At 33.7% G+C, this 14065-nt stretch overlaps 4 protein-coding genes across 4 annotated transcripts; 1 reads left to right on the forward strand and 3 right to left on the reverse strand.

Moving 5' to 3' along the window:
- Window positions 121–752, forward strand: LOC104769862 (putative beta-glucosidase 5). The gene is made up of 4 exons (XM_010494181.1): window positions 121–275; window positions 359–422; window positions 505–554; window positions 639–752. The coding sequence occupies exons 1-4, from the start codon at window positions 147–149 to the stop codon at window positions 735–737; spliced, it is 342 nt and encodes a 113-aa protein (XP_010492483.1). The 5' UTR covers window positions 121–146; the 3' UTR covers window positions 738–752.
- LOC104769863 (probable carboxylesterase 17) lies at window positions 4854–6190 on the reverse strand. The gene is given in 2 exon segments (XM_010494183.2): window positions 4854–5311; window positions 5313–6190. Coding segments are annotated over 2 exon segments (1029 nt in total). The 5' UTR covers window positions 6153–6190; the 3' UTR covers window positions 4854–5122.
- Window positions 9654–10756, reverse strand: LOC104769864 (LOB domain-containing protein 41-like). Its single transcript, XM_010494184.2, has 2 exons — window positions 10212–10756; window positions 9654–10113 (listed from the first exon to the last, which is right to left on the reverse strand). The coding sequence occupies exons 1-2, from the start codon at window positions 10399–10401 to the stop codon at window positions 10004–10006; spliced, it is 300 nt and encodes a 99-aa protein (XP_010492486.1). The 5' UTR covers window positions 10402–10756; the 3' UTR covers window positions 9654–10003.
- Window positions 10997–13257, reverse strand: LOC104769865. Its single transcript, XM_010494186.1, has 4 exons — window positions 12537–13257; window positions 11969–12438; window positions 11425–11574; window positions 10997–11319 (listed from the first exon to the last, which is right to left on the reverse strand). The coding sequence occupies exons 1-4, from the start codon at window positions 13132–13134 to the stop codon at window positions 11167–11169; spliced, it is 1371 nt and encodes a 456-aa protein (XP_010492488.1). The 5' UTR covers window positions 13135–13257; the 3' UTR covers window positions 10997–11166.

The following is a 14065-nucleotide window of genomic DNA, read 5'->3' on the forward strand; positions in this document are numbered from 1 at the left end:
GAAAAAAAAAAAAAACTCAAACAAAAACTAAGGCTCTTTATTTATTTTTTATTTCAACATAAATAATATAGTGGACCATGCACTTTGTTTCTTTTTCACACAAATATTATCTCTCTCGCCGTACAAAAGACAGAGAGAGTTTAGAAATGGAACAGTTGTTTGCTCTGTTTACCATTTTTTTGGCTTTACCTTTCTCCGGGAGATGCAGCGACGTTTTCAGCAGATCTCATTTCCCCAAGGGATTCGTATTTGGAGCTGGTACTTCTGCTTATCAGGTTTTGGAATCAATTTCTAGGCTTACTTTAATTCTTGAATCTTCCTACAAAAATGAACCAAATGTTTGGTTTCTGACTACAAGTGGGAAGGAGCTGCCGCGGAAGACGGAAGGAAACCTAGCGTGTGGGACACTTTTTGTCACTCTCGTAAGCTTTTCATTTTAACATTAGCTATTAGCCTATAACTATTGGTTGGTCGTTGCTTTGATTCTTATTTCTTACTCTGCAGGTAACACAGGTAACGGAGATATAGCATGTGATGGGTATCACAAGTACAAGGTGTTCTTTTTTATCTTCTCTGCTTTAGTATTATCTTGTAAACACATTATGAATTTTCCATCAAAGTTGAGTTCATTGTGACAGGAAGATGTGCATTTGATGGTTGACACTGGGTTAGATGCTTTCAGATTCTCCATCTCTTGGTCTAGGCTAATACCTAGTTATTATTATAGTAAAACATAAGCCAAGAGAACTGTAGATGGGAAAAATAGTAGTTAACTATTATTATTCAATCACATTTTTGGTTATGATGATCAAATAGGAAAAAATCCAAAATAACATTTACTGAAGACCTACATAACCATAATTCACAATTTAATAGCTAACTTAACACTACATAACAAAGGTAAATATTAATAAAGTATGATGATAGTCACCATAAACATAAACTCAAAGCCAAAGTTAGACAGTAACAATATTCTCTTACTCTCCAACAAACTCGAATTCATCAACTAAAATATTCAAATCAATATAGTTAAAACCATCACTTACAAAATACCATATTGAAATAAAACATCAAATTCTTACCAATTTCTTGAAATCCTTTAAACTAATTTCTTGCACATACCAAGGGTTTGATATTTGTGCCTATTGCACATACCTAAACAGAGTGATGTTTATGAAATCCTAGTTATGATAGAATGCCAACACAAATTTTTTTCCAATAGGCTATCACGCTCAAACTTCTAAATGAAATTATATCTAAGGTCGGCTAATCTTAATATTTTTCTAATGATGATTTTTCACTATAAAAAATATACCTTTGAGAAGAAGTATAAAAAATACCTCTGATATGTGATAAATAATATAATCAACAGCAAGAGTTCATAAATCAGAGATGAATTGGATGTGAAACTGTGATTATGATATTGAAAAAAAAGTCATGTCATTTATCATCAAATATATAATTAGTTAGCGACTAAAATGATTTGACTACTGTATGTTGAAACAATTTTGTACAAAAACAAACAAAAATTAATCATTTGAGATAAGGGTCTAAATGGTAACCAATGAATCTTGATGAATTTGGTTGATTGCTTAATTTTAACATTTCTAAATTGTGACCCATGAATCTATATGATTTTTTTTGTTGTTGTGATTTTTGACAAAATCTAGCAAAATAATTAAAACTCCCATTAAAAATATCGTCAAATAATGAATACTAATCAAATATATATAAAAAAATATCTAAAACAAAATTATCAAATGTCTAATTAAATCTTATACTAATAAATATATACTAACATTATCTAAGATTAAATTTAATATAAATAATATATTGGTTAGCTAAATTGAGTTATTTTTTTCATTTTGAATTGTTGAACTATTAAAAATATGTAAAACTTATATAAAAAAACTCTGTCAAAGCATTATTAAAAAAATAATTTCAAATATTAACATGATAACATAATATAAGATAATCTAGTGGATTCATATTGTTGTTAAGTAGTTTAATCAATAATATTACTTTAATAATCAAAAATCATCCAACATATTATCATTCGATTATCATTTCAAGAAAATTTAACATAATATACATTTAGATCCAAAAAATAGTTGTGTGCTTACTTAAACACTCAGTACTAGGAGATACCCCGTGCTTTAAGCACGGGTCAACATTTTAAAAAAAATTATAATATACAATAAAAGTTATTGTTATATATTTTTTTTAAAGTTATTTTGTTTGAGATAATATATATTTTTTTTAATTTTTCTGTAAATCTATTAGTCGAATTGAATACTAAGTATTTTGGAATATTATAGTATTTTATTTTTGACGTATATTACAGTTTTATATTGTTTGTTTGTTGTATTTGCATCATTATTTTGTGAAATATAAAGTAGTAATTTTAATATTATAATTGTGAGAAAATAAAAATTATTAATTTATCATCTATATAAATTTAGTTTACCAACCCGCCAATGTGGAAATTAAAACATATATTTTTCATAGATTGATTAATATATCTTCGTTTTTAAAAATTCAAATCACAACATATGCAGAAAAAATTCTGCACTTTATTAATCATAATTATTATATGAAAATTCTAAACAAATTGTATATAAAATAAAATAAAGATGATAGGAGAATCATAATTTGAAATCCTAACAAAATTTTCGAAATTTAGCTATTAAAAATAATTATATTGTATATTTGGATATAAAATCTTAGTTTTTAAAATTCTGACTGGTTTATATTTTTTTTAAAAAATTATTTTGTAATTTCGTCCATAATTTATTAGAGAGAGAAAATATTTTATTTTCTAGATTTTTTTCTATTTGATCTGTAAGTATTTTTTATTTTTTAATTAATTATATTTATTTAAATTAATTAATTAAGCTTAATTAAAATTTTCTAATGGCAATTGAATGTAATTTTTTACACATTTTAAGGTTAGTTTCATATTTGTACTTCCCAATTAATATAGTAGGATAATACTGTCATTCCATAAACATTGATAGATTTGATCATTTGATTTTCTAATTTAATTAGAATATTGAAAAAACATCATGTCATTGATCATCAAATATATAACTAGTTAGCAACTGAACTGTTTTGAATACATGCTTAAAACAGTATCCTACAACAACAAAAATAAAGATGATGAATCATTGAATTAAATTCACTAGCTTTTTTATTTTTTGTTAAAAGACATTTTATTTATAAATATATATATATTCTATGGGTTACCTCCAGAATAAGCACATACAATTATCTCTTTAGGGCCCAATCTAGTTACATCAAACCGAACTAGATAACAAAGATCAAAATCGACTCGAGTACAAACCAATCTAAACCAGTAGATAACCGATATAAACCAGAAACCTTAATTTGCAATCGGAGACTCGATCGGAGCCGCCATCCCACAAAGCAGCGGATACTCGCTGGACCAGGACCACCGGCGAGCCAGGAAGACGGGAGTCGAACAAAGAAGGTGACACAGGATCATCACCATTCCGCCACCGTAGAGTTTTGAAGAGAAGGAAGAACAAACCGATCTAACAATCTTGAAGCCATAGCTCAGTCGTGATAGAGATAGAGCAGTAGGGAATAGATCTAAAAAGCCATTGACAGTGGCTTAGCTTTGCCTTTCCTGCGGTAGACCTCCCTCGTCCAAACCACCATCCGTGACAAAACCTCCTGTGTCTCCAGCTGTTCAGATCTAACCATATTATCTTTCTCATTCCCCATTAAATTTACTAGTTGAATTGACATTAACTGGACTCAAACACACCAGTTACATATGTCCAAACCTCAATGCGTTATAAGCTAAACGCTTGACATGACATATACGTATAGCCGTAATAGACTGGTCCGAATAGAAACAACCTTATCGATATGTCATATGTGATACCATTCCCTTTTTGGTTGGGATACGCACGTATCGAATTTTAGTTTTTGATGTTGATACCAACTTTGTTTTTCCCGGTGATTGTTGTCAGTAGTAACAAGCCCCGTCAAAAAGTGAACAAAGAAGAATATATATCATCTTATTTTATGCATTTTGGAGTTTGGGACCATACATGAATTGATTGAGTCAATTCGTTTTTTTTTGTTTTTTTTCTACTCGATTCCAAAATGTAATGGTGTGAAATATACATAAACCTAACCTCGTGGATAAACCAGAATCTAAAAACTGTAATCAGAGTTTTTAAAGCAAAAGATGGAGTTTTAAAGAAAGGATGATTTTAAGAATTTTAATGACTTAAACTTATTAATCTTAAAACTGTAATGAAATAGTCTATTAATTGTTTTATCCACTACAACATTTGTATGGGTCTCTGTCACGAAGGCAAAGTTATCGAAGTCAACTATGAGAACAATTATAGAAGTGCTAGAAAACAAAAGGTAGATTCTAAAACTCTTTTCTTTCTTTTTCTTTTTTTCTACAAACTAATAAAATTATTTTTTGAGTAAAAGAAAAAAACTATCTTTCACATAAAAAAATATAGAGAAATACCCTAAAATACATTAGTCTATAAAATGTTTAAGAGGAAAATATGTGCAATATAAGTACGCAAAGATGATCATTGAAGACCGCGACTAAATTAGCTTTATCGGGAATTGTGAATTTATCCATATCCACTTTAAGACGATCATGATTCATGAGTAAGTCCTAATGCATTCAGTGATCGATCGGAAATTTTCTTTAATATGGCCATGAATGGACACTGCTTTTAAATTAAGTTTTTGGATTTAGTTTTTAGTTTTTAGAGTAAAAGAAAAAAACTATCTTTCACATAAAAAAATATAGAGAAATACCCTAAAATACATTAGTCATGCAGTGGTTTATAATTTCAAAGTACAAGTCCATCTATTTGAACACAAACCAAAAAACTTATATAATATATGACAATTACACAATTTCCAAATATGACAGGAGGAATCGTACTAATTTATATTATACTAATCACATCCATTGAGAAAACTACGTACAAATACAAAGCAATTTACTTTAATCCACAATTAAAGTAACACAATATTTCACGTTTCTATTATTATTTCGACGTCCAGCATTAAAAAAACCATATTAAAGGTTGCGAGAAAAAAAGTTTTTAGGGAATGATTATGGATGTATGAAGTTGTGAAGACGACACATCATGTCGTGGATTCGATCACGTGACACCGACGAGTAGTCGAGAATATGAAAAGCGTGACCGACACCTCCATGAACAATACCTTCAACTCTCTTCCCATGGCTTCTCATCACTCTACACATCTCCAAGTTTCTATCTTTTAGTATATCAAACTCCGCCCATGAACACCAGCGTCGTCGGTAACTTCGCTCCCGCCGAGCTCATGACTAGAGGGTTACACCAAGGATGGTCTCTACTCGCTCCACGTGGCAGAGCCAGGCGCCAATACGTGTCGGAAGCAGGAAGAGACAAAGCCGATGACTTGGAGTGATGTTGTTGTTTCTCCGAGGACGTTCTTGATTCGCCGCCGAAGAAAGGGTGGATTAGAACTATGCCCTTGAGGTTTAAACTATTCACGTATTTGCCACTGGCAGTGACTCTAACGGCGACTTGGTAAGCTATGTTGGCTCCGGCGCTATCTCCGGCCAAGAAAACGTTCGAGAGGTTACATTTACTCACCCAAGAAGAATATCCTCCGTGAGATATTTGTTGCTTGACTAGCCACGAGAGGACGTTAACGCCGTCGTCGTACGCCGCCGGGAGACGGTGTTCAGGAGCTAAACGGTAGTTCACCGAGACGACGACGCAACGTGTTTTGACGGCGAGGCTGGCCAAGAAGTCGTGGTAGCAACTCCAAGCGGTGGAGCCAACGCAGAAGCCACCGCCGTGGAAGTAAACGAGGAGAGGGAGAGTAACGGACGGCGAAGCTGCAGCGTCGGGGACGTAGACACGTACTGACGTGTCGTTAGATAGTTTGATGTCAAAGGCTGTGGCTTTAGCAGATGGGTGAAGGGTGGGTGAGACGGTGGGGACTATGGGAGGTCTTTCGACGCAGCCGTCGTTGAAAACTTTGATGAGTCCTTCGATCTCTTCCACGACGGGTCCATGACGGTGGTGGTGGGATCCGCCACGACGGTTGTCTGAGGATTGGTGGTTGTGAGAGAAAGAAATGGTTGCCATAGGGGTTTCTTTTGGACTATGAAGTGTAGTATTGTTGGTTTGAGTGAGATGTGAGATTCATTCAAGTTCTTTATATAGAGAAATTTATCAACGATACTTTCATTTTTCTTAAATATATATTTTTTTAAAAAACAGCTCTATAATATAATTTATGGAATTTCGATTGGAAATTCGGATTTTTATTGTCATTTTTATAGCATCTATGACTATCGTATAGATGGGAATATAGATCCTTGATCTATATCAAGTGGGTGAATCTTCACCACTCCAAACATGTCATAATATTACATCACGACTCTAGTTCTTTATTTATTTTACTTTTAAAATATAAATTTATTATTATATATATGAATACTGACTAAAAGTATAATAACGTTGTTCGTATTAGAATCGTATGCAATATACACCGAATTAGGATTTGATTTAGTTATTAATAATCCCAATCTCAAAAGACCAAGACTAATAACAAAAAGCGATACAAAAACAGGATAAAATACCATAATCATATTGTTAAGGTGTTTACATCACAAAAGGAATTATATCACGTGAAGTTTTTTCATATTGCAAGGAATATTACCGTCAAAAAATAAAATGCTTACATGAAAACATAGAAGAGGAGTTATCCCAAAAGAATAATAATATTATTGCCAGTCGTGGTATTATGAATAGTTAAATGATTGTAAGTTGAGTTTTCAGTTGATTTGATCACAAACAATTCGTGTTGTTCCATCACTTCTTATAATGTATCATTGCAAAGTGGAACTCAAGACTATTGTTTGTCCTTTTCGAACAAGACTGTTTTTGGATTTTTATCCATATATATTATTTATCTACATGATCTACCCAATAGCCAAAAGACAAATGGATCTAATCATTTCTTAAACTGTAAATTTATTTCTCTCTTCTTTACATTTTCCATTTTAAGTGTTTATTTATAGGTAGGTAGATATCAAAGACTGTATCAAGTTTACTAGAGGGCGAATAATAATCGCTTTTCAACTTCTTGAGATGCATAGTAGTTTGGTTATACCCACAAAAAGCTTTCAGAAGCCTCGGAAGAACAATCTTTGGCTCCTCCCTCATATATATATATATATATATATGTTAATAAATAAAAATGAAAATTTCAGTTATATGCATGCATAATAAGTTAATAACAATGTGGAAAAATTTTGGTTTTTGTATTTTATATAGGTGAATAACCAAACAGAAGTAGAGAAGTCAAAAGAACATAAAGTCGGCAAAGATTCTAATGGGCAAGTACAATTCACAAATCTTCTAAAATTCTTATGATATATTCCCCTTCGAACATTCTTTTACATTTCTGTAATTGTTTTATCTTTTCATTATAAATAAATGGTTATCCCATATACATTAATAGAGAAGCACCCTCCTAAAAAACTGATGTGTCGTCGCTAGAGAGCTCGAGACACATTTTAGCTATTTAGCCTCATTTAAATTTATTATTTACAATTATATGCCATTGTATTTTTGAAAAAAAAAACAAATGTGTTATTCTTAAAAACTTTATCACATAACTTTATTAATTTTAATTAAGTTTAAGCTTTAAATATATTTTATATATTAGAAAAAATGATTTATTGAAATGCATTTGTAACCCACGTGGATCTCATAAATTCAAACGGGATGGATGCAAAGATATTTTGTGGTTCAAAGTATTTAAACCTGTTGTGGGATGGCTTAGCGGACAGATTTGACCGGGTTAACAATTTTATTTAAATTATCCGGTTCATGTAGTTTTAGTTTTTTTGCGATTTTTATCTGTTTTGATAGTTCAAGATTTTGATAAAAATCAAACAATCACTAATTCGCTTCACATTCTATCCATCTCCGCCATCATGTCAATCTAAAATTTATGGTGAAGCGATTACTATTTTAAACTTTCATAAACTTGATAAATTCAAACTAATATAAGTTTAAATGTTATACTAAATAAATATATTTACAAATGTAATAACTCAAACAAAAATTTCATTCCGTGCAACAGCATGGGTTATTACCTAGTGTTCATTGTAAACATTAAGCTAACCCTTTTTCAAAAATATTAAGCTTACAATTTACAAATTTTGATTACTCAATAAATAATGTTTAGCTTTGTTGAATCTTTGATCATGTTTCCCTTATTATATAGGCACAAATTTTAAACCGTGTGAAAAATCTTTGGAGAAGTGATTTTGACTATAGTTTATCTTTGTAATATTCGAGCTTTTCTAATATTCTCTTTGAAAGGCACCAAATGGATTTTTCATTCGATAAGAATATTTACTTCTCTTATTCTTCCCCCCTGTAACCGTGGCGGAGAAAGGTTTTGCCCAAATAAACATACAAAAGGCGTGTAGATTAATAAAGGTGTGTAGTTTCGTGGAAATTAACCATATTCGGAAAAAAGTAAACAATTGTATAAGAAATCTTAAAGTAAACTGCAGTTGGCCACCACCTTTGGTTATAGCCATTGGTGGGAGTGGGACGTTAGGAACAATGTATTGGTTGTTACGTATTAATCTAAATCTGGTATGTTTGACGGAAAAATTAATAAATCTCAAAGTAAACAATTTTGTGTGTTTCTTTAGCCACTGTACAAGGCTCATACGAAAGATGCAAGTATATAGACAAAAAAAATCTTGAATTCGTATTGTTTTAGGAAATGATTATAGTGACTTAGTGAGTTATATACTCATTTTTTGTAACGAAAGGTAGGTACAAATCAATCACCCCAACTGTGTAAAACAGCAAAAAGTAACCATAACAAGACATTTGATTCTCTATAGGAAAATAATTTGTAACCACTTTACGACCCCGAAAAAAAAATTATTGTTGGATGTGATCGAGAAGATAGTTTGCAGCCAACTGTTCGTACCACCCTTCTCTCGAATCCATTTGCTTTTAAACCCGTTTATTTGCTTCATTCTCTACAGCTGTGATTTGGAGTTGCAAAAAGTCCTCGTCAGGCCTGTGGCTGCTGTGCCAACTCGTTGCCACTGTGTATATCATACCAAAAAGCAAGTTGAACAAAGGCTATACTTTCTCCTAGCTAGTCTCTGCACCATAATATACAACCATATATTTAATTACCGTTCAAAGGGCTCCTAGGTTTGTACACGTATATATGATATATGAAGCCGGCTTTGTTTTCAAGTTAGGTAAATTGTAAGCAACTCAATACCTGTTCAGTGTGGCGCAAGAAATCATGTGATCCAGTTTTTCGCAGACCCTACCAAAAGATTTTTATTAGTCACACACACATACGCACTCATCCTGTCATCCAAGTGTATCTTTACCTCTGGCTCTAGACGGGCTGCTGCATTTAAGAACCATCGACCTTGTCCCTATCGAAACCGTTCAAGAATCGTCAACTAAGATTGTATACTGTATCGTTCTAGTAAATCACACACAGTGACTAAACTTACAGATCAAGGAACAAATAAATAAACAGAGAAAACCCTAATTAACGCCATATAAAAAAAGAATCAGTGACCAAAAGAACAAGAGAACTGCTAAGTTTATTAATTACGCTCGCTCAATGTATTTCTTACAATACTTGAGAATCCAATACAAATTTTTGACATGTGTCTATATCGTAACTGACTTCTATTTATCTTTCCAAGATACAGTCTTCTTCTTTACACGTATCCTCCTCCACCAGACACGTGCGAAACACACCCATCCTCCTCCTCTTCTTAACCGGAACAACAACAACGTGATTCAAAACCGGTTCAATTCCCAGCTTCAACTCCAGCTCTACCGGATACTTAACCGTCTCTTTCCCATTGCTTTTGTGGCTCAACGACGACGACTCGTGATCTGTAATAGATTTCTCCTCCCGTTTAGGTTTAGCCCGTCGGGTCTTGTATCGTTTTCGATGACCACAGTAAACCAACCGAACCGTAGATCGGATTCACGATTCTCCCACAAGCTTCGTGCAACAATGATCGGAATATGGCTGCAACAAAGTTATAAAATACTCAAAAACGCTGTCGTTGCGTCATTTCACTAAATCTTGGAGTAGACGATGGAGAATCATATAATACAACTAATTACCAGGACGGAGATGATTCGGAACGGCGTTGATGAGGTTGACGAGACCGGTACGGCCATAGAACTTAGCGAGAAACACGGTTGCGTTGGCCTGAGATTCAGGTGATTCAATCCAAGCCAAAGATGATCTTATACTGCAATTCTCACTACACCCTTTTCTCAAAACTCTACATCCATTACAACTCAACCTCATATCTTGATTTCTTTCAGGATCTTAGGATAAATGTGTTTAGTTTTATATATTTAAACCTAAAGAAAAATTATAATTTGAGATTTTGCATGCGTGGGAGGTGGGAGGTGGGAGAAAGCCCTAGAAATTTTTAGACAAAAGAGATTTTTTAGACAAAGAGAGCAACAAGACAGAGAGAAGAATTAGAAAGGTTACCAAAAAAAGAGGAGGAAGAAGAAGACATGTTACTCAAGGCACATAGTAACCACGACCGAGCGTATGCGTATTAGGTTTGGTCGACTCGCCGCATTATATGCATGTGGTGTTTGAAACCACCCGGTACCTAGTTTTGCTATTCAATTTTTACGCCATTGGTCATTTTTTAACTAGTAACAACTGTACATTAAATAAAGTTTCCATAAAGAAAAACCACTTTTCTACATTTCCAAGTCCAAAACAATACATTCGCAGCTTCTTGTTTTCAATTTTTCTTGTGACTGTGGGCGACTCTGTTCGCCGCCGGTTTTTTCAAAATAAATTTGAGAAATTTTTATCCAACTCAATCAAATCATTTCAACAAATTGTAAAACAAAACGTAACAAAAATACAATGTCTCAAGTCTTTTCCTTATATTAATTCATATATATACTTTGTGACTTTTGTGATCCTATTACAAACTCCTAACTACCAATACAAGGCAGCTTAGGTTAGCCAAAACGTTTTTTTTTTCTTTCTCAAGTAACAAAATCTTGACCTAAAAGAAATCCCAAAATTTGAATGAAAAACAAATTACTTCGCATTCCTTAACGCGTCACTACAGATCCTCTCGATATCACGTTGCAACCTCTCAATCTCAGCTTCAATACGAGCCTTCGCTTCACCATCTTTAGCCTTGCATAACGACTTCTTCAATAATTCGATTCTTGTCTGGCAGCTTTTTATCTACGCAATAAATATAAATATCAATTGTTGGACTAAAACGGACGGCAAAAACCACAACAACTAACAAAAAGTGAGAGTTGTTTATAAAGGTTTAATTTTAGTTACCTTACGGTAAGGCCACCGCTTCAAGCCTCCTTCCCGACATATCTTTTTAATAACCGTCGGACACACGTCTAAGTCATCCGCCGCTGTCTCGATCGGGAGATGAAAATGCATCCTGAAATCTCTTACTGTCATTTTTTTGGTCCTTGCTCTCTGTTCTTCCCCTCGGCACATAAAAGATAAACCACAAAACCGAAGATTGTTTCGTAATTTTCTCTCTTTAACAATACCAGCTATCAAAATAATTGTAGTCAAACAAAATAAAAATAATATCCCTGATAAATTCTATTATTCTATATAATCTTTGTCTTAGGAAAACTAAAAGTTACTTTTCTGTAATAAGATCGATCCTTTAAATGATTCCACTAATCACATTGCCAAAAGGCTTTCTTTTACAGCAATGAACAAGTTTTCAAACCATAAGTAACTATCTTAGTAATAGATTTACTTTTAGTGCAAGAAACATGTCTCCACTCAGAAGGAGATCCTAACCTATCATATATATGATGTTATAAGTGGTTATAAATTGAGAAATTAGAGACGATACCTGTGCAGCGAGAGGGGTTTTTTCTTTCATAGGTTTCCGGTTTTTCCTTTCTTTCCGCACATTGGTGGTGGCTTGCTCTCTCGGTCCAATACGTAGCGGCACTGCAGGTCGAACGTCGAGAGCTTCATCAGGTGAAACCAAAGGCAATGGAACTTCAGGGCATGTTGGTAATGTCAACAAAGGCTCCGGCCACTGGTTAAAGATGGAGTTGACACTCATAGCTTGATAAAAAGCCGCATTAGTGTCTTGCATAAGTGATAACCCGCTTGCTTCTCTCTGGGAGCAATAATCTTCTATAAATTTCTTCACTTCCTCCATCGTTAAATCATTTAAATGATATCGTAAAGGTTGAGGTTGAGGTTGAGGTAGAGGTTCCATAGGATCAGAAGGAAGCAGTTGAGTCAGGAGAAGCGCATGGCATAAGAAACCAATCCCTCCAAAGATGATGAGGGTGTTCGATATTTCCCGTTCTATATGAATCATAGAAAAAAACAACCAATCAATATTGCAACCCCAAAACATATTTCAATAAATCCAAAAAATAGTAATAATGATAGATATTTTATACCCTTGACATGGACTATTTCTCGAAGCATTGTGCAACAAGGGCATACGTAGTTTGGATCAGATACTACGAACATTCGATCAGAAGATATCGGGGGAGGCATTGTTGATGGACCGCCAGTTTCAAAGTTTGGACCATTAACATCACCGAAAACTCGAGTACTCACTTCAAGTCTTGTAGTTTCACCAACATTGTCATTACGAATCTCTTGTGGGACGACATCATTGTTGATGTTTCCATTAGGATCATCATTTGAGGGGTCGAACATGTCCCAAGATATGGAATAATCGTCGTCGACGAAAGACGACATTCCATCAAACTCATCGTTGATATTGTAATCTGTGATAGAAAGATCAAGCTCGTGCATCAACTGAGTTTGGTCAACGTCCGTGGGTAATGGAAGAGTAGACATAGAAGGAGGAGGCATGTTTTCCGTGAAGGATATGTCCATCAGAGTAGGGTTGAAATCGGCCATTACATTTTGAATGTCTTCCTCCGTAAACCCCCTGAACTCATCCAACGGATCATTAATGAACGGGTCTTCTTTATCCGCGTTGTCTTTTGGAAGAGCGGATGGTTTTGGATCATCATCACCCGCCATTATTGTTTTTTCACTCTTCTTCTAATTGCTTTCTCTCTTTTCTTATTTTTTTTAGGATGAAAAAAAAAAAAAAGAGGAGAAATACTCTCTCAAGCACAGTGCGATGCTTGAGAGTTGAAGAACAAAGAGTGAGGGAAGAGAGTTGTGTCACGATCAGAGAATGGTTTTGTAATAGGAGGCAAGAGAGAGAGAGAGAGAGAGAGAGAGAGAGAGAGAGAGAGAGAGAGAGGAAAGAGAAATTATGGCGGTTAATGGTCGTTGTTGTAAGTTATCCTGATTCAACAGTTGCGTTTGTTCGGTTAATTGTCTTGCCGGACGTATAACATAACTGTCTGAATTTTTTTATTTGGTAGAGAAATAAAAATAAAGTACAGTAAGAATTACTCCGGGTTGGTTCCAATTGGAAGGAGATCTATTTAATTTTATACACACTGTATATAGTATTAAATAGTGATAGTGTAAATGTTCAATTGATATTCCAATTTGTTCTCGTTTTGTTTAATATCTCGAATATACAGCTGTGATCACGAATTTGATAAACCAACATACATTGCTGTATACGGTTTTACATCGATCCACTAAACGATTACTAAAAAAAAAAATAGAGGGTCACAAACTGATTTATGTAAGCAACATTGTTACAAACTTAATCAACATTGCTCTCGGTAAGCAACATTGTTACAAACTAGAGGGAATTCATATATATAGGATACGTGCAAAATTTTGGATTAGAAGCCGTACAATCTTAGGAGAATTCTTATGGCGTAGAGTTGAGTGAAAGTGTTATCTATTGCAGTAGTTTAAGTGTTTAACTATTCTTTGTGGTGCTTTGGTGCATATGGAAATCGAAGAATGAGCTTATCTCCCAAAAGAGACAATATGATCCACATAAGACATTGTCAAAACAGAATTGGATAAATCATGGATAGCT

Source organism: Camelina sativa, chromosome 20, assembly GCF_000633955.1.
Source record: "Camelina sativa cultivar DH55 chromosome 20, Cs, whole genome shotgun sequence".
NCBI classification, from domain to species: Eukaryota; Viridiplantae; Streptophyta; class Magnoliopsida; order Brassicales; family Brassicaceae; genus Camelina; species Camelina sativa.